Consider the following 19,183-nt stretch of genomic DNA (forward strand, 5'->3'; position numbering starts at 1 on the left):
CGTCGCTTTGAAGCATCCAATTATCAATTTACACGTTTCATTCAATGCCGTATCAACGTGTTTAGCATGTTTCGATTGGTTCCACTCTAAGCAGGCGTACTCTCCAGTGGAAAAACATAATGCCAGTCCTGTAGTTTGAATTGTATGGCACCCTACTTTCTGCCTGCTAGTTTCCGTAATAAATAATTCCTTGTTTGGATTTTTATATTTGTATTTCTACACTGCTCCTTAAACGTGAGAATTCTGTCCAATGTAACCTCTTGATAGACTGGCTGTTCTGTATTTTTCAGTGTTTTTCCAAGCCACTTAACTTTGAGCTCTCTTTTCGCCTCATGATTTCGGAGGTGGAAACAGCATATTTGTGTGTTATCCGGGTTTGATGTTAAGCCCCCTACACACAATATGATCTGGTCGGACGGCAGGATAATTTGATCTGGTCGGGCGTCATATCAGGTCGTGTGTAGACGTGTCATCTGAATATGATCTTGTTGGGTTTTGTCAGGTGGCCGTTCCATCCGACTGTTTAATCGGCCAACCGAATCATATAGTGTGTAATACCGTGGGGCGGATTTTTTTTATCAGTCGGCTTTTTTACGTTGTTTATTGTAATTTGTCTTTGTGATTATGAAACTATAGTTAAACGAAAGTGAATCGTCATGTAGTCGCAGAATACTACTGTACTAGTGGAAATGACCGAACTAGTGGAAATATCCGACCAAGTCGTGCAGATTCACCAAATCGTGTCTTCTGTACACAACACCTGATTTGGTCAGGCCATCTGTCGGACTGACCAGATCATATTGTGTGTAGGGGACATTAATTGGTTTCTCGCATAATACGTTGTTAACTTTTGAAGAGTTTTTATAAGCTTACGTTCGATTTCTTGGAATGTTATGTCCTGTAGTGCTATGGCTAAGTCGTCTACGTAAAGAAAATGCCTTGTTTTTTGTATGATCGGTTGGTCATTGGTGTATATATTAAATAACATGGGCGCTAGTACGCTATCCTGTGATAAACCATTTTTCTGATTTCTCCATCTACTTTATTTGTTGTTCAGCGTGACTGTAAATCGTCGATTGCGTAGCATAAAAGATAATATTTGTACTAGGTGCCAGTCATTTGTACATTTATATATCTTTTTTAGTAGTAGATTGTGATTCGCCGTATCATATGCTACAGTTAGATCTACAAGAACAACCCCTGTTACTTTTTTGTTCTCATAACCATCCTCAGTGTGCTGACATAAGTTTAGTACCTGTCCTGTGTAGGATTTACCCGGCCTAAAACCAGCTTGTTCGGTGATAAGTTTTCTTTCTACTTGTTCTTTTATACGGTTCATAATCATTCGTTCATACAATTTAAACGAATGGCAGAGTAGAGATATAGGTTCGTAGTTTTTAGGGTCCTTATAGTCTTTGTCTAGTTTGGACTATCTGTGCCTTTCTCCATGTTTTAGGTACCAAGACCTTATCGCGACAAGAGTTTTCGAAATTTAACAACCATTGTTTTGTTTTTGTGCCGAATTGTTTTATCTGTTCTGTTATGATTTCATCCGGCCCTGGTTCTTTGCAGTTTTTCATCTCTTTGAGGCTTTCATTTAATTCGGAAATAGTCAAATCAAGCTGAAAACTATTTTGCTCACTGTCTCAGCATCTGTTTTCTACAGCCTCGTGGGATATGTAATCCAAAAATCTTTTTCACTTTTTCTACGAATGCCTCATAGTTCTTTGGCTTTGGGTCTAGATTACATATTTTTTTATCTAGTGTTTCTTTTTTTTTTTTTACATTTTTCCCATTTCGCTTTTCTAAAGTTGAACCGTTTTTTAAAGGGTATTGTTTGTGATCTCACTACTTCTGCAACGCTTAGTATTAGGGATCGGTGTTGAGTGTTTGGTATGAGATCACATACATTTTTTACGGTTTATGCATTAATTTTGTCACTGACAAAAATTAGGTCTGGGTTATAGCTTTTTTTCCACCGGCCGCTATTGAAAAAACGAGGGAAGTCTTGATTCATGAATCAGAGACAACCCCTCAGCTTCAGTCCAATTTTCCACGTTTTCTCCATTTTGATCGTTTTCTAGGTATCCCTATGTGGTACTATGGCTGTTGAAATCACCAAAAACTATTTTTGTATCACAATTGTCGAAGTTGATCGGTTTTTTGAAGGTGAAGTCAATGTTCGACGGTTTATACACTGAAGTAATTGTACAATTTCCTAACTCAATAGTTAGTATTTAGATTTTTTTTTCTATGGCTGGTGGCTGCGCTTTTAACCACCAGTCCTGGTTTGGAATATATTGCGCTTCTGTATTTTGGGTGTGGTAACTCGATGACTAGATTCATTCCCGGTATTTTTGGATGATGAGTTTAAAAATCAATTACGCTTAATATAAACGTTTGACATGAATTATAAGTTTTCTAAAAGTTACGTTTCATATGGGCTAGTTTTAATTGGGTCCTATGTTTACATTGCCCACACGTCTGTCTATATAAAGTGTATGCATTGAGTATATATAGTTTATACGACTAGATTTTTCGATATCGTCAACTTGCGTTGAATACCCTACTACAACTGCAGTGCCACAGCACTTATTTGATCATAAAAACGTTTTTATTTTATTTTAAACAATGAATATTTTACTAACGAAACCTATGTCTACTTGGTTGCAGGGAAGGATGGGATATACAAGAACTGGCAACGGTATGGACCAGCGAGGCTGGCAGGACTTGGCATGCAGTCCGATGTTGGCGTTCCCAGGCGAAGGACAACATCACCAGCATCACTACGGGCAGCACTCGTCCAACGCGACGCTCAACTACCCTCCCGGACCGAGCATGTACCATCATCATCATCACCACAACAATACCGGCAACAACGTGCTGTTACAGAATGTTAGTCTTTGCGCACCTCCGCCGCCGCCACCATCGACTTCTATCAATATGGGTAACAACCACGTGGCCACATCGTCTTCGACTTCGTCTCTGTCGCATTATCACCACCACTCGTCATCCATTGGTAAGTTTTCGTTTATCCATAATTTCCACATTGTTTTTCCATAAACTATCTATGTGGTACAACCTGTATATTTTGCGTACGTCAAACCGGGGTATGATTAATATTAATATATTTAAAACTGATTATACATTTATATAATGTTTACTTGTTATGGCTGTTACTCATTTATGTAAACTCTCGAGACAATATAATCAATAAGAAACTAGAAATACTTTTTATATGTTGATACAGCGTATTGAATTAAATAAAAAAATAAATGTTAAACTATGTATGAATTAGTTATACCAGTTGAATACAATTTATCTTTTCAACGAAATTCCTTTTTAATATTAAATATTTTAAACGATTTTTTTTTTTTTATACTTTGTGTTTTATATTTTATTTTAGTCGTATATTTTCATTAATTTTTGGCTAAAAATAGATTATGTAAATTAGTAATTTCAAACGTTGGATTAATTCAACTTTAAAATTGAATCATCACAATATAATTACTCATTGGTTATGCTATAAAATGTTTTAATTTTTGTATAAGGGTGAAGTCAGTGTTACAAATATGAGTAATTTTGTTCATACTGAAAAACTTAATAATAAATATAAAAAAAAAAAATGTCTAAAGTATAAACATTTGTGCGTAACTTTCAATATCTATCTATATTTATAAAAGCAGATTTGACCCAACCTAAAATTTTGGTGCAAAAAAAATTATAGTAAAAGTAACTAATAAAATACTAATATTCCTCTTTTCGTAACACTAACTTCACCCTTATTAATAGTACCTTATTAGGTACTTTTACTACCATTTTTTTTTTTACTCAAATTTTAGTTTGGGTTAAATCTGCTTCTATAAATATAGATAGATATAGAAATGTACGCACAAAAGTTTATACTTTAGACATGTTTTTTTATATATATATATATATATATATATATATTAGTAAGTTTTTTCAATATGAATAAAATAAGTCCACAATTTTTGTGCATCATTAACGTTTTATATTTTGATTCTAAAATATAATTACATGAATATGAACACATTAATATATTTTCGTTTATTAATCTTAACTTTAAAAGCTATAAAAATAGTGGCCAAAATAAATGCATTGCTGTTTGTGAATCATGAAGGGTTTTAACGGTTTTATCCATATATACATATAGTGTATATTAATTAATTAAAAGTCTCATTTATCTTAATTTCTTCAGATATTGAAAGTTTACATAAGTTATAATAACCTTATGTAACTTATATGTATATATGTACATAAAAAAAACTAAATCTTTTTTAAAATATATAAATTATTCATCTGTAAAGTTGGTCTATCCCATAAGATATTTTTTTAAAAAGCACAAAAACCACATTAAGTAATTTTTATTAATTTTAATAAGAGTTACACATCCACTGACGTTATCAGCACATATTTAAAATGTACCCAGTTATTTAATTTTAAATCTTCAGGTAGACTTTCGAAACTTCATTGGTCTCTAGAAAACGATAAATATTAATTAATTACAAATTGTAATCCTCATTTTTCTCCGACACAGTTTTAATTTTAGTTTTTAGCAATGTTTCTTTGTGATTTGAGTAATTTTATTTTCGCATCCTCTACTACCGAAATATGTCTAGCAAGTGTCATTCATTGTTTTTCAAGACAAACAATGGCGTTTGGTAAGAATGAAAAGTTAGATTTGATAAATACAATTTGAGTTTGAATATGTTATTGTACAGTGTATTTCTGGCAATCTCTTTGTTAAGTGAGTTTACAATCCCAAAATATTCGCAGTAATAAAGGATACTTGAATCTACGAATCTCACCTCGTTAATGCTGGTTCAAATGACATTGATTATAATGAGGCAATATCTTTAAAAAATTAAAAACAAGTTGAAGTTAAAGATTTTTTTTTTTTTATGTTGGCAATCATTTTATCGACTTAAGGATTTAAAATACGAATGGTTTCAGCCATTCTGTGTAGTCTGTGAATAAGACATGTGGTGTGAACCAATCTCGTGTGAGGTTCTACGCCCATTAAGGATCTTTTTACATACTTTTTTATTAAGAATATAGTTCTCATTCTATTAAAGTTAAATTGACTTAAAAATGAATACATAGTTATCTATTTTTGTTTTAACAGTACCAATTTTCTCAATTTGATACACTTTTGAATTTTAACGAATTTTCCATCTATATGATTATCGTTGTAAGTGCAGCTATCAATAGAACGCATTTTCACTAAGTAATAAACTGTTCAATATGTTGATATATTTTAATTTCAATAAAAAAAAAATGTTCAAGCTGTTCAGACATTTGTTAACATTTATTGATTTTCGTTCCTGATATTTTTTATCATAGATATTCGGTATCTGGTCACTTCCCCATCTGCCATTTCCCGTATCCACTTCCACGTCCATATTGTATAATATTTATAATACATAGTAAGAATAATAAAATTAATTTAAAAAAAACACAAAACAAGTGTTTTATTGTTTTGTTTTTTAGTTCTGAAATATTCAATCTATACCTAGATCATTTAAATATAATAATATGTGTAATATAATTAATTAAAAAAAACTACAAAAAATTACCATAAAATATTTTAATGTTGTAGTTCTAAATTATGAGCGATTCCGTTTAAGTATTCATCTAGATCACGTTCATCATATGTAGACACAATATTTTCTATACACCTAGCAACATCTCGTTACAGGGCCCCCCCCTCATACAATTTCAGGCCCCTATACTAAATTTTTGTCCGGACCCTTTATAAAACTTCCAAAAATACAATTTACTATTTATATATTTATATATATATGTATAACAATTTTAGGAATAATATTTGTTTTTTCATTATACCAATTCGAATTCAAGATTCATTAGCATTTCAACATTAATAATGTCTTTTATTTTTTTTTTATTACAATATTATTTAAATTAAAATAGAAAAAAACAAGTATATTTTAATTTATATTTAATATATATTTTTTAAGTTAAAATTTTATTTTGCGGGCTTTGAGCTCAGCGAACTCAGTAATGATATCGTCAAAATTGATTGTCGAAGCCAATTCATTCTCCATAGATAAAAGAGCAAATGAGTTTAATCGTTCTTGATTCGTTGTGAATTGTTATTGATTTAAAAAAATTTGTAATAGAAACATGACCTTTTACTTCTTTAGCATCTTTTTCTAATTTTTCTCTACGTTTCAGAGCACCTGATTTATTTAATATTAATTAATTATTATATGTACAAAGAATGCAATACAATTATAATATAATAAAAAGAGACAAATAAATTCACGGATTCAACGATTCGGATTTCGATGTATACAATGCGATGTATTACACAATAATGATTAAATCTAGCCTAGGAGCTAGAATGCTAGGTATTAAAATCTAATAAAAGGTAATAATAATTTAATATCACTTACAAGTGATAAAGAAGACGCAAACTACAACCAAGATAATTTTTATGTAATCATTGGTTAATTCGCATTTTGAACTATCAAAATAACTAAATATATATATATAATATTTTTACAATATTATTTAATGTAAAATAAGTATTTCTATTAAAATTTCAAAAATTACAAATAAATTTCAACGGGCCCACGAGCCCTTAAAATAGCTGAGCTCCTGTACTCAAGGTCCATCAGCCTCTCCCCTTGTGGGGGCCCTGTCTCGATATTTTTTTCTTTTTTGCTGGAGGTTCCTGTACAGCAATAAATTGATTAATTTTTACTATAGTTAAATGTTGTTCTTTTTTAAGAACTTCTATAAGTCGCTATATAGTAGGATGAGACTGAACTAACAAAGACGAAAATTCTCTATGCCAACCTTCAATATTACTGTTTGTTTTTAGTAAACCTGCTTGTGTTGCATCGTATTGGTTCCACAATTTAAAATCAAATATTGGAGTTCATCGTATATTTCTTCGAGTTGGTCTCCCAATCCAAGTCTCTTCAAAATAATCAATTAAATGGATTAATAAATCTTCATTGACTGCAAAAAGCTGTTGAGATATTAATTTATCAAATTTATCCACTACATGTGGCACTGGAACAAAAGCTAAAGCCATTAGCTGTTTTATTTTCAAGCTAAGGTCTGCATCATTCATATATTTTTGACGTATTTCTGGAAGGTTTTTTATTTTTCGCCATAAACATTGACCAAAATGAAAACAACAACCTCTTATTTGTGTACCAGGAAAAACATTAGTAAATGCATCAATTAGACCTTGTTCAAAATCAGTCATTATACTAATCGGGTTTAAATTTTTTTCCAAAATCAAAAGTTCTCGTAAAACTCGAGTATTACTCTCGTTTGATTTATTAAGTATAAGCAGTGGCGAATTTACCGTTTTGGCGCCCCTAGGCTTAATCACTCTGCTCCCCCCCCCCCTTATCACTTAACTAAGGAACCAACAATATTTTGTCTAAACCCTACTCTTCATGTCTATTATTTTACTTCATATACCATTATTACCAGTCCGAATAAACAATGCTTATACAGTCACATAACGGAAATATAAATAGCCGAATATGAAAATACCTATGCTTGGATAGTCGGATGTTCCCCGATAAGTACATAGGTACTAATAAGTTATTAATAGGCTTAGAGACTTCTAGCATTTGCATACTTTTTTTAATTATTGTTAAATATAGCAGAGTGCGAAATAAATTTGTTTCTCGGTATCATGATATCAGATCTAAAATTTGAATGTGCATATTTTTGCATATTTTGACAATTTTTTTAAATTTAAAATTAAAAACTATAGATACATATAACTATTTATACATATTTCAAACGATTGAAAAAAAAATGTACTTAATATTTTTTTTTATTATATGCTATCTGCAAACTACCTCACATATCTCGTTATAATTTTTGTGTAAGTATAAATAATACTATAAACCCGTATCGATCGTATCTGGATATCGACCAGATGCCGATAAAGATAATAGTTGATATAGAATAATAGATTATTTATTTAGTGTTCAGTTCAGTCGATTATTATCCGTCGTTATTTTTGCGTCTCCCAACCACGCAACATCGAATCATACATAAAACGCCATACATAATTTGTAACATTATGTAATGCCGAAACATTTAACGTACAACAGTCTACGAGTAGCCGACTAAAAAGTTTTGTTTCGGAGTTTAAAGATACATTTACATCCGATGGACACGTTTTATTTTGTGTACTATGTGGTCTTTTTTTTTTTTTTTTTTAATGTATATTTTAATGATTTTAGAAGCATATTTGCATGCATATTTATGTATTTTTTAGAGCTATAAGTCCCTAAGCCTAGTTATTAATAATAACTAGTAACTATAATTATTTTATTACAAATGAAATTTTTTTTGAAATTGTAATAATAATTGTAGTATTCTTACTATAGCCTATAAATACGCATCATACAATGTACATATTAATATATTATTATAACTTTTTAAAATTATTTTTATTCGTGTTTATACATATGACAAATATAAAAAAATATATATTTAAATAAATATACCTAATAAGTCAATAATAACACTTAATTCTATAAAAAAAAGCCACCCTAGGCTATAAGCTTTTTAGCCTGCCCCCTAACTGGGTATAATTGCAAAAACCAATGGTAATAATGGTGTTTTTTTATATTAATTTTATTTTTCTTACTAGATATTATAAATAGAATATGGACGGGGAAGTGTATACGGGTAAACGTGTAACGGGGAAGTGTGAATCGGATATTCTGACATTTATTTTTTATTAACTTCATAATCTAACATAACATTTATAATTTTGGACCCCATCCTCCATTTGGATAATTCCTGCATACGAAATTGGTATGAATCATTTAAGAATGTAATGTTTTTATTTCACTTGCAGACTTAATCATATACGTATTAGGAGCCGCGTCAGATAAGAACAACAAAACACCGTCATATTTAAAACCATTGGGCTATAAAATATTCATAGATTTATCAAATAATTTAAAAGTTGTTGAATGATTAGTATTTTCTAGTTGTTCTGTGTTTTACAAAAATATTTTATTTGGTCTGTTTTCTTTATTTTCTGTTTTCACCGATAATAACACTAAACACGAATATACCTGTTACATCTATCATTTTGTCAATGTTTACCCAATATTTTTTTCGGTATGGTCGAATTGCACTTATTACCTAAAAAAAATGGTCAAATTGCACTTGGATTGAAAAAAGATAATGGTCGAACTGTATTCAGATGAAAAAATGGTAGTTGTTGAACTGCACTCGTTAAAGAAAAAAAAAAATTAAAACTAGGCGGATTTCTATTATGAACTTTAACGTGTACGTACATAAAAATAGTTATAACCGTGTTATTGAATATAACTGAATATTTTTCGTGTTTAAGAATTCTACACGGAAAATGTTATGTTTCCACTATACACATCTTTAAAAAAAACTGTCGTTATAAAAACGTTATAAATATTACAAATCTTATGTTTGCGAACGCTACATCACAATTAAAAATAGATACTTATATTTAAATGCATAATAATGACATAAAACCTTTAATAACATGGTATCAAAAAAAAAAAAAAAAAAAAAAGATATTGAAAAACTTATTAATTTATATGCTCAAAAGCGTATTACCCAATTAGAGTTTTTGAATTCAGTTATTACTACAAAAATTGATTCAAATGAGTTAAAAAAAAATTATAAAATTAATAAAAATAATATTTAATGATTTAATTAATTATATTATATATAATTTAATTCATTCATTTTAAGATTTTAAAATATATATATATATATATATATATATATATATATGTTATTAAAATAAAAGTATAACTAAAAAAATAATTTTTAACCACGTAGAAAAGGAAATTAGTATTTTCTAAACTTTAAGCCCTTTAAATTCAGGATATTTTTGTTGGAATACCTTTTTTGAGTCCGAGTGTAGTTCAATCATTACCTTTTTTTAACCCAAATGCAATTTGTCTAAAATAAGTAAAATTTGACCATACCCTTATTTCCATCGATGTATATTCGAATTTTATTAAATTTTGAATTGTGAACATCGTCGACTTAACCTTTTCACAAGGTTGACTCAAATGGAATGTCTTTTTTTTATATTTATATTATAGGATAATATGCAATGATAACAAGTCCCAACCCTAATTATTATTATGTAAACTATTATTTCTACAACTAATAAATACTATAATACTAAAGTACTATTGTAAATGTAATGTAATGTATACTATTACTAAAATAATAATTATCACTGTAATGCAACGAATTCGGCTCTGCTAATAAATCTTGATATATAAATATATATATATATACAACATATCATATCATTCATGATATACAACAGCTTTATTCTCATGCCACAGGTGTGTCGACTAATTGCAACCTGAGTTCAGCCGTCGCAACTTCGCTCCACTTAGCAGGCAGCTCTTCAGAACAGCCCACCTCGTTCAAGGCGGAACCCCATCAACACGAAATGATGTTTCCCTATCAGGTAATTAATAATATGAACACTGCTTCTTATACTACTATTATGACTTTGATACTCGTTAAGATTTTACCATACATACGATGTTTATGTATTTAATTTTCCATTTTACTTTATTTAAGAATCACAATAATGAAATGGCCCCATCATCGGACGGACTCTTATCATCGATCCTAAACGACGATGACTTACAGCTCATGGATCCGGCGATGGGAGCAGATGGTAAGAATTCCAAAAACCAATGGAAAATCAAGAATAATAAAAAATTACATGTTTTATAGTAATTGGGTGCTGAATGCTGATTTATTCTATTGCTTTCAGGTGGCATGTATCCAGTACGAATGATGGACAGTACCAGCAGCTCAGTAGCTTGCAACAACAACAACAACAACAATAACAATAACAGCACGATGAGTGGCACAACGATGGTGCAAAACAGCAACGCAGGTGGAGACTCGGACAGCGCCGTTAGTTCAATGGGATCGGAGCGCGTACCCTCCTTGTCTTCGGATACCGAATGGATGGAAACGAATTCGGACAGTGGACACAACGATGGATACCCATCACATTCCCACCAAGAATACGGGTAAGTTATATTTGCAATCGTTTTTTCGAACATTCGAATCTATACCCAACATGTGAACGTGTGATTTTCCTTTATTATAAAATTAATGATTTTCAAGCGTAGATCCAAGAAGAGAGATAAGGGACGAATATATTTTTTATGAAGCTGGAATTGTAACTAGATATCTACCCTTTTCTTACAAATGTTCTGGATCTACACTTGATCATATTCATATATTAGTGTTATAAACATTCTATTAGTTTTTTTTCAATATCTTGTCTGTTAATATAAAATTAAAAAAGTTATTTCATCCTTTCAGAAACCGAAATATATATTTTTTAATTTTATTCAAATTCAATTAACTTTCAAAATTACACTTATTTTCAACAAAATATATGATTAGTTCAAAAATACTTATGCAATTATTTATTCAAATACTATTACGACTGTTAAATTTTAATCATTATTTTATAGTACCTATCAATGAGATTTATTTGTCGGCTTGACAAATATGAGTAGGAAATAAACTCAATTCTCAATAGTTTTCTTTGCACAATTACTTTTTGTTTTACAAATATTTTTTAACAGATATTTAAATTATAAACTTGAAGTTTGTTTTCATATTTATCCGTATTCTTATATATTAGGTTAAAAAAAATATATTACTGTTTAAATTTTATGTTCTATGATTTTATGGTAGTATATTCGTAGATATTTATTTTAAGGCTTTTGTATTGGATATTAAAACTAAATTTAAATATGCGAGTATGATTACACTTATTCTATCTATTATTATACTAAATAATTATGAAAAACTGAGTTTCACTTATAACTTATAAAATAAAAATATGCACGTTTTACTTGATGTATAAATTCAAATACTTAATATATGTTAAGAACTCCATAAATTATAGAATACTCTTTACAAATTCTAGCACTTTTGTGGTTTGTCACCGAGTAATATCTTGATTCAATCGAATCTCCAACATCACATACTATGCTGCATATGTCGTACTTTATATAGTTTGGTTTTTGTTTAATATTTTTTTAATTGTGACCATTTTAAAAGTTTCTTTCTCATTAATGTTAGATTATTGATTGTTATGAGACTATTCATTTTATTAAAAAACTATTTTAGACAATTTTTTTATCATGTAGTATATTTTAATTATTTAACATTATTAATATCAATTACTTTTATTTGAACTGTCCCTATGGTACCTGTAATGTCTACACATTTATTATGCACATTAAAACATTGTGTATTGCACTCAGGGTTTTAATTATAGTTGTTATTATTAATTTTCCTTCCAGAAAAATGAGGTGGTTCGACAATTATTTATATTCGGGAAGTCGCAGTCACTCGGCTGCTCCGCAAAAGAAATACCAGTTGTACGGAAGGCGTTTGACAGATCCCGTATCAGGTACGCCTTTTTTTTTTTTTTTGGTTCTTACCCATTTATTTGTTATTTTGTTATTTATTATTTCGTATTAGTATTATATTTTATGTATTTTTATTCAAAAAATTACTACATGACTGAAAAATAATTTGTAATCATATTTTTAGCTCCGTCAAATGCTACTGAAACGGCTAGATCAAATCATGTTGGTCTCGTTCCAGATACATTAAATTTGCCTTATGACATGTCTGTAAGAGAAGATATCCCCGTACCCGGTTCTTCGCAGTTTTCACGGCACATGGCTGGTACGTAATATTATATTTAATTTATTTCACTGTGAAATATCAATGTATACGTTTGATTGTTATATAATATATTAAATATTGATTTTTAAAGGCTGTTCACGAGTAATGGCATCTGAACATCAAGTGGCCCTTAATCACACATACGCATTGCCTGCGGAAGGACCCAGGACACAACGTAACAAGCTCAAAAGTTGCAAAAGGAGTGAAGAAGAACAATTAACTAGAGACGAAAAAAGAGCCAGGAATCTTAACATTCCCATTAGCGTAGATGATATAATTAATTTGCCTATGGATGAATTTAATGAGAGGTTGTCCAAATACGATTTATCTGAAAGCCAGTTGACATTGATCAGAGACATAAGACGTCGTGGAAAAAACAAGGTTCGTTATTTTTTTTGATATTTTTTATAGATATAAATTCAAATGATAAGTCATTATTTTTATTAATATTATCATTATTACCATTAGGTAGCAGCCCAAAATTGTCGTAAACGTAAATTAGACCAAATTCTTAGTTTAGCTGATGAAGTAAAACAAATGAAAGATCGGAAGTTCAATCTACTTCAAGAACGTGAATACATAATGACCGAACGTATGAGAGTTAAGACCAAATATGATTTACTTTATAACCATATCTTTGCAGTAAGTCATATATTTTATTTTTACAAATTTAAAAAATGATCTAGTATCTATAATTTTTTACGATAATTATTAATATAACTATTTTAATTATATTTAGAGTCTTAGAGATCCTGATGGTAATCCCTATTCGCCATACACGCATACGTTGCGTGAGCAGCCTGATGGCAGTGTCAGTATTGTACCCAGAAATAATGGGACCCAAACTGACCGTAACCCTCGGTCAAAGCAACACAAGGATAAGTAATTTCGAAAATTACTTGTTAACTGTTTTATTTTTATAATTAAATGCTGTGATAAAAAATATTGGTGGTTAAATCACCTCGAAATTATCAGGGAGCCGTGTCTACTATAATTTTGCTCAAAAATATTTTACAATTTTTTACATTTAATCCCAAAGACATCAGATTAATTAGATACTCCTTGATAAAAACTTTATTAATTTATTTTAAAATAAGCTATTATTATGTTTTATTGAAAAATATAACTCTATGCAAATAATTTAATTATCAATGAATCTTGATGATACTATTTTTTTTTTTTTTTTTTTTGTATATTTATTAACTTTTTTTATTTGACTTCCATAAAAATATTTCACTGAACAAATATTTTGCTAAAGAGTCACATAAAAATAATTTTTCATAAGTTTTATTGTACTTTTTTTTCTTAACAAAACTTTGTCATTTCTTGAATAGGGAAACGGATGGTATTGGTTGAATTTTGAAAATTCATTATAATTTATTTTTAACTTGGTGAATTTCTATAATTTATTGTAAACAATTTTTTCTCTAACCACAATGTGTTGAAGATAAAATAATATATCATAGTTTTTGGTTAATTTATATTTATAAATATTTTATTTAAGTTAGTGATAAAGTGGTTAAATTGTATGATATTTAAAAATCTTTGGTTATAATTTGTATGTGTACTGGTGACAATTAAATTGGTGTCTATATATATATATTGTAATATTATTTAATTTATGACTTAAAAAAATGTATAATTCTTTGTATATTATTACTTGTACTACGTATAATTTTAGTCTAATTAACAATTTTAATAATATTTTCCTTTGCTTAATCAGAACAACCTATTGTTGATTATTATTTAAAACATTTACCTATCACAATATATGCTTACATGATATAATATATTTGTTTGCATGTTTATGTATATTCATTATTGATACAGATCTATGACATGGAAATCTCTATTATAAACTTATACCATAATAAAATTATTTTATAATATATTAAAATTATATTATATTATTTTTAACATAAATCAATTGTAACTATTGTATACTTACCTATTTATTTTCGTAAATTACAAAAGATAAAAATATCATTTCTAAATGGAGATTTTTCAAATAGTTAAATATAATGAATTTTACATTGGTTTCTAATATTGATTTTAGTTAATAATTGTATACTGCATCAGAAATTTTAAATACATATCTTGTACAAAAATGAAAAAGTCAATAGAAAATTTATATTATCTTCTTTTCATTTGTTCAAGATTTTCTGAAATTATCCTCTGGTTTTTCCTTATATTTTGGTAAATTACTGAGAAAAATAACAAAAAAAACTTAGTAGTTTAAAATGCCTTCAATATGACAGTTTTTATTTTAAAAAGTTGTTCTATGAAACATATTTGAAGCTTTTTATAGTCTGAATAAATGTTGAAAGGTAAATAAAGTAAAATAATTATAAAAACAGATAAATTATTTTAATTTGCTTCACTCGGATGTCAAGATTAATAACTCTGTCTATTGTGACCCATCAGTCATGTTTGTTTTCGTTTAATGATAGATAAATAAACACAGACACAACTAGTGGGAAATTCAAAAGCTAATAAAATAACTTATATAATAAATACCAACACATTTTAAATTCGCATTTATTTCTAAAAAAAAAATTAAATATTTTAGATTCTGGTGAGGGATGTAAAAGAATTGTGAAATATCTAACTTATTTTATTTTTTGATTGTAAAATTTAAAAAATAATAATTCATAATAATTAATGACTTCCATGAATTATTTATCTTAATTATCATTAAGAAATTTAGATATTTAGTTTCTTTAAATAAAAAATTAATAAAATAACATAAGATGATGTGCCCTGATTTTAAAAATTCCTGAAACTATATAATAATAGCTTATTTTAGTTATTTTTTCAAGAACTCACCTACAAGAATAAATTTGACAATCCTTTCATCAATAAATTTGTCTGTGGATGAATACTTAGAAAACAACAAAAAGGAATAAGAAAGTCTGAATGAAGACATAGGTACTACTAAGGGAAAATGCTTATTACCCTAATTATTTTCATAATCCTCCCAGATTAAAATAATGAATCTCATAATTTTGTGTTTGAGATTGAGATAAAATCTTATCATCTATGTCTCAATACAAATATTGTTACTTAGTGTATTATGGATTTTGCTTTAATTAGAAATATCCTAAATCAAAATTTGATTCACAAAATCGCGCTTTTTCATCTTGTTAAAATTTTAACTGAACCTATTGTAGTGAGAAGTAACAAATGTTATTTTATATGTAAATTAGCAGTGACAAAAAGAAACACTCTACCCAATAATATCACATAATTTAATTTTATAACTAAAATGTTCACGCTGATTCGTCTTTACAGTGTCTGTGTGAGTTATGAGTATGACTGCATATACTCGTTTATATAATCATTGATATAATGTACAATTTTATTTATATCTTATCTATACTCATACTACTATACTTTTGGGCCCTATTTCAACAAAAGGTGTATCTTGTTTAACAAATAATTAAATAAACATAAATTTCATTTTTTTATTTAATATTGTTGTATATTAGTCCCAATAAATATACTTTCTTTAAATCTCGTATATTTTTTTCAAATAGCTTCAATTGTTTATGACTTGTACTTTTGTAATCAGTAGGCCCAGGCCTACCCTGATTTTTAACCTTTGAGTATACCCAAAATATGCATTTTAAAATTATATTTATATAAGCACACTGAATACTGAATGTAAAATGTAAGTACATCAACATACTGCGTAGGCAATTGTATGACCATATTTTTTATTGATCATATTTTTTAATGTAAACTATATAAATATTTGTCTTTAAATAAAATTAATAATCTTAAAACTTATTAGCAATTCTCAAGCGCTTCTTGGAAATACCCCATATTTCTATATGGATATTACACTACTCGACAACCATCGTCGTTTGGTCGGCGATCACCGCCGTAGTGTTCAGCTTCAAAAATTTTTTATAACCAGGCCTGTCTTGAATTTTGGTCTTAGACACGCCTCTGTTTGTAGTCAATCTGCTATATTATCATAATAAATAATTGCACTTTTAAATTTGGGCCATCATTTATAAGATGCTGAGTGGGCCTCAGCAAACAGCGCATGTTGCTGGGTAATTTACGTCTTTTTAACATTCATTTGAGATGTGGGTATACATCTGGACATATGATTTGTTTTTTTTATTTTCGGCGATGACTGAGAAACAATACTGACTTGGAAGAAAATTTGCTTTTGAATTTTTGATTTAGGATTTAAAATTCTCTAATTTCATCGATACCGTTTGCCAATTATTGGAACTGACGTTGTTTTTGATTATTTTTTTTGGAGAATCTGACATGTTATTTATGGAAGATAACTGTAGGATTTTTATTCATTATTTAAAATTCGACTTTTTGATTTGTAATTTATATGGTTGTGTTATTTATGAAAATTAATATAATCGTATTATTTGAATAATGACGATGTTAATCCTCTTAATAACTTAGATAAGTAAAGTTACTGAGTACTGTACGTCTACTTGCTAGGAGTGCACACGTAAAAGTGATTGTGTGGTTAAAAATGTCTTGGGTATACTACGTGTAGTGGCGGATTTAAGGAAAAAAGCCCAGGCGGCATACGATATAAATGGCCCAAGAATTATGAACCGTCGTAAATACTAACTTGCAACTTCCCTCTTAAAATACTGTTAAACTAGATAGGTAATGAACCAAAAAAAAAATATATATATACATTTATTTAAATCGTCCAAACTGGATATATTATTTCTAAATAACCTATCAAAATTATCATTAAATTTAAACAAAAAAAATGTATATTATTAAACACATAGTATCTTACTAATGTAATTCGGTAATTCAAATAATTGTAAATTGTCTTCTGACTTCAGTAAATATTTCAATAATAATGTCTAGATTTATTTGCCACCGATCTTTCGATATAAATATACTGAATTCATTTAAGGTTTTTTCACTTAAAGTGGCACAACGATGTTCTTTTTTTTTGATTCTTTTTAAAAAACTCATTATTCATTCAGCACTTGCTGTGCTAACAGGGAGTGTAAGAAATAATCTAAAAAGACTGCTAAACTCTGGAAAACTGTCTATCAAATATTTATCAATGATACATTTTTAGTTATTCAGTGGACTGTTGTTAATAAAATCGTTATTTTAAGAAAAATATAAATCAATAAAACTAATTAATTCATATTTAGATCAATTGTAAAGTAATCAGCGTATTTCTCAATTAAAAAAACCGACACTGATATCTAAATCACCTTTTATATCACCTTATATCAGCTTTTGTAAATTTTCAGGCATCAAAAACCCAAAAACATCATATTACTGCACATTGTATCAAAAACTTCATAATAACTATGTTTATCAAACATTTCCAAAGAAGAATCAGTAGCTTTTTCACCAGCCATTTTCTTAATTCGACGATTTCTCACTGTTGGAAAGTCTATATGATCCAAACCCATATTTTCCCAATATATTTTTGCTTTTGCCATGAAATTATTGTAAGATTTTTCATTTCTGGGATTTATTAATTTTGTTAATGCTGTTTAAATACAATTTTGAGCCATTATCAAATCAATTTATTTTTTTTTGTAGTTGTAGTTTCCCAGAATTGATATATCAAAAAAAATTATTTAAATTATTAATTGCTTGATATATCAAGCATTGAATGCCACCATAACAAATTATTTGATGATAGTAATGTTTGAGCAGCCATAATATCATCTTTAAATGCTCCAACTCTTGATATTTCATTTTCTAGGCAGTCTACAATGCACCCGAAATTTTGAATTAAGGCTTTCACAGCTTTTAAACTTGCCGCCCAACAAGTTTTACTCAAACTTTTTAACATTTACGATAGACAATTAATTTAATGATAGTCAAGTAAATTCCAGGATATTCATAATTTTGTAAATTTTCTCGGTGACCACGAAAAGCCACGCCTAAACCGGACAACGCTTTTACAGTATCGAAAAAAATATTCAAAATCGTGGTCCATTTCTGTTCTATTTTAATTTTTTTGTTGAAATGAAAATTAGTGAACTGAAGACTGGGTCTGGGGTCCGGGGGTCTTTACGGGTAGGGGTCCAGGCGGCAAATTTCCATTTTTTTCCTAGGTGCTGAAAGAGCTAAAACCGGCCCTGATAATAAATATATTATATAATCATTGATTATAAATCTATACATATAAAATCCAAGTAAAACTCACTCACTGATCGCTGTATCTCAAAAACTACGTAACGTACGAACTTGGAATTTGGAATAAAGGTTCTTCTCAAATTTTCACCGTACAGTAAGAAAAGATTTTCAAAAATGTTACGTTTTAATGGAGTAATTAACAATTATAATAATTCACCGCTAATACGTATTGTACAGCACGGCGCACAGTGGTCTAACCAGTATTTTTTCAAGGGGGGTGTCCGCTAGCCTATAGTTGTTCCCCAAATTT

At 28.8% G+C, this 19,183-nt stretch overlaps 2 protein-coding genes across 4 annotated transcripts in view; one reads left to right on the forward strand and one right to left on the reverse strand.

Annotated features, from left to right (window-relative positions):
- Window positions 1-13,908, forward strand: part of LOC112685208 (segmentation protein cap'n'collar) — a 93,801-nt gene extending 79,893 nt beyond the window's left edge. For all 3 annotated transcript variants that reach the window (XM_025557029.1, XM_025557030.1, XM_025557028.1), the window contains 9 exons: window positions 2,674-3,019; window positions 10,380-10,507; window positions 10,624-10,723; window positions 10,823-11,087; window positions 12,381-12,490; window positions 12,634-12,771; window positions 12,863-13,152; window positions 13,240-13,413; window positions 13,511-13,908. In XM_025557029.1, the coding sequence (XP_025412814.1) occupies window positions 2,674-3,019; window positions 10,380-10,507; window positions 10,624-10,723; window positions 10,823-11,087; window positions 12,381-12,490; window positions 12,634-12,771; window positions 12,863-13,152; window positions 13,240-13,413; window positions 13,511-13,657 (1,698 nt within the window). In that variant the 3' untranslated portion in view covers window positions 13,658-13,908. The remainder of the gene's footprint in view (window positions 1-2,673; window positions 3,020-10,379; window positions 10,508-10,623; window positions 10,724-10,822; window positions 11,088-12,380; window positions 12,491-12,633; window positions 12,772-12,862; window positions 13,153-13,239; window positions 13,414-13,510) is intronic.
- Window positions 6,622-7,437, reverse strand: LOC112685210. The gene has a single exon (XM_025557034.1). The coding sequence runs from the start codon at window positions 7,259-7,261 to the stop codon at window positions 6,926-6,928; it is 336 nt and encodes a 111-aa protein (XP_025412819.1). The 5' UTR covers window positions 7,262-7,437; the 3' UTR covers window positions 6,622-6,925.
- Window positions 13,909-19,183: the final 5,275 nt, after the last annotated feature.

The sequence above is a fragment of the Sipha flava genome, unplaced genomic scaffold (genome assembly GCF_003268045.1).
Source record: "Sipha flava isolate LNK unplaced genomic scaffold, YSA_version1 269_pilon_pilon, whole genome shotgun sequence".
In the NCBI taxonomy this organism is placed as follows: Eukaryota; Metazoa; Arthropoda; class Insecta; order Hemiptera; family Aphididae; genus Sipha; species Sipha flava.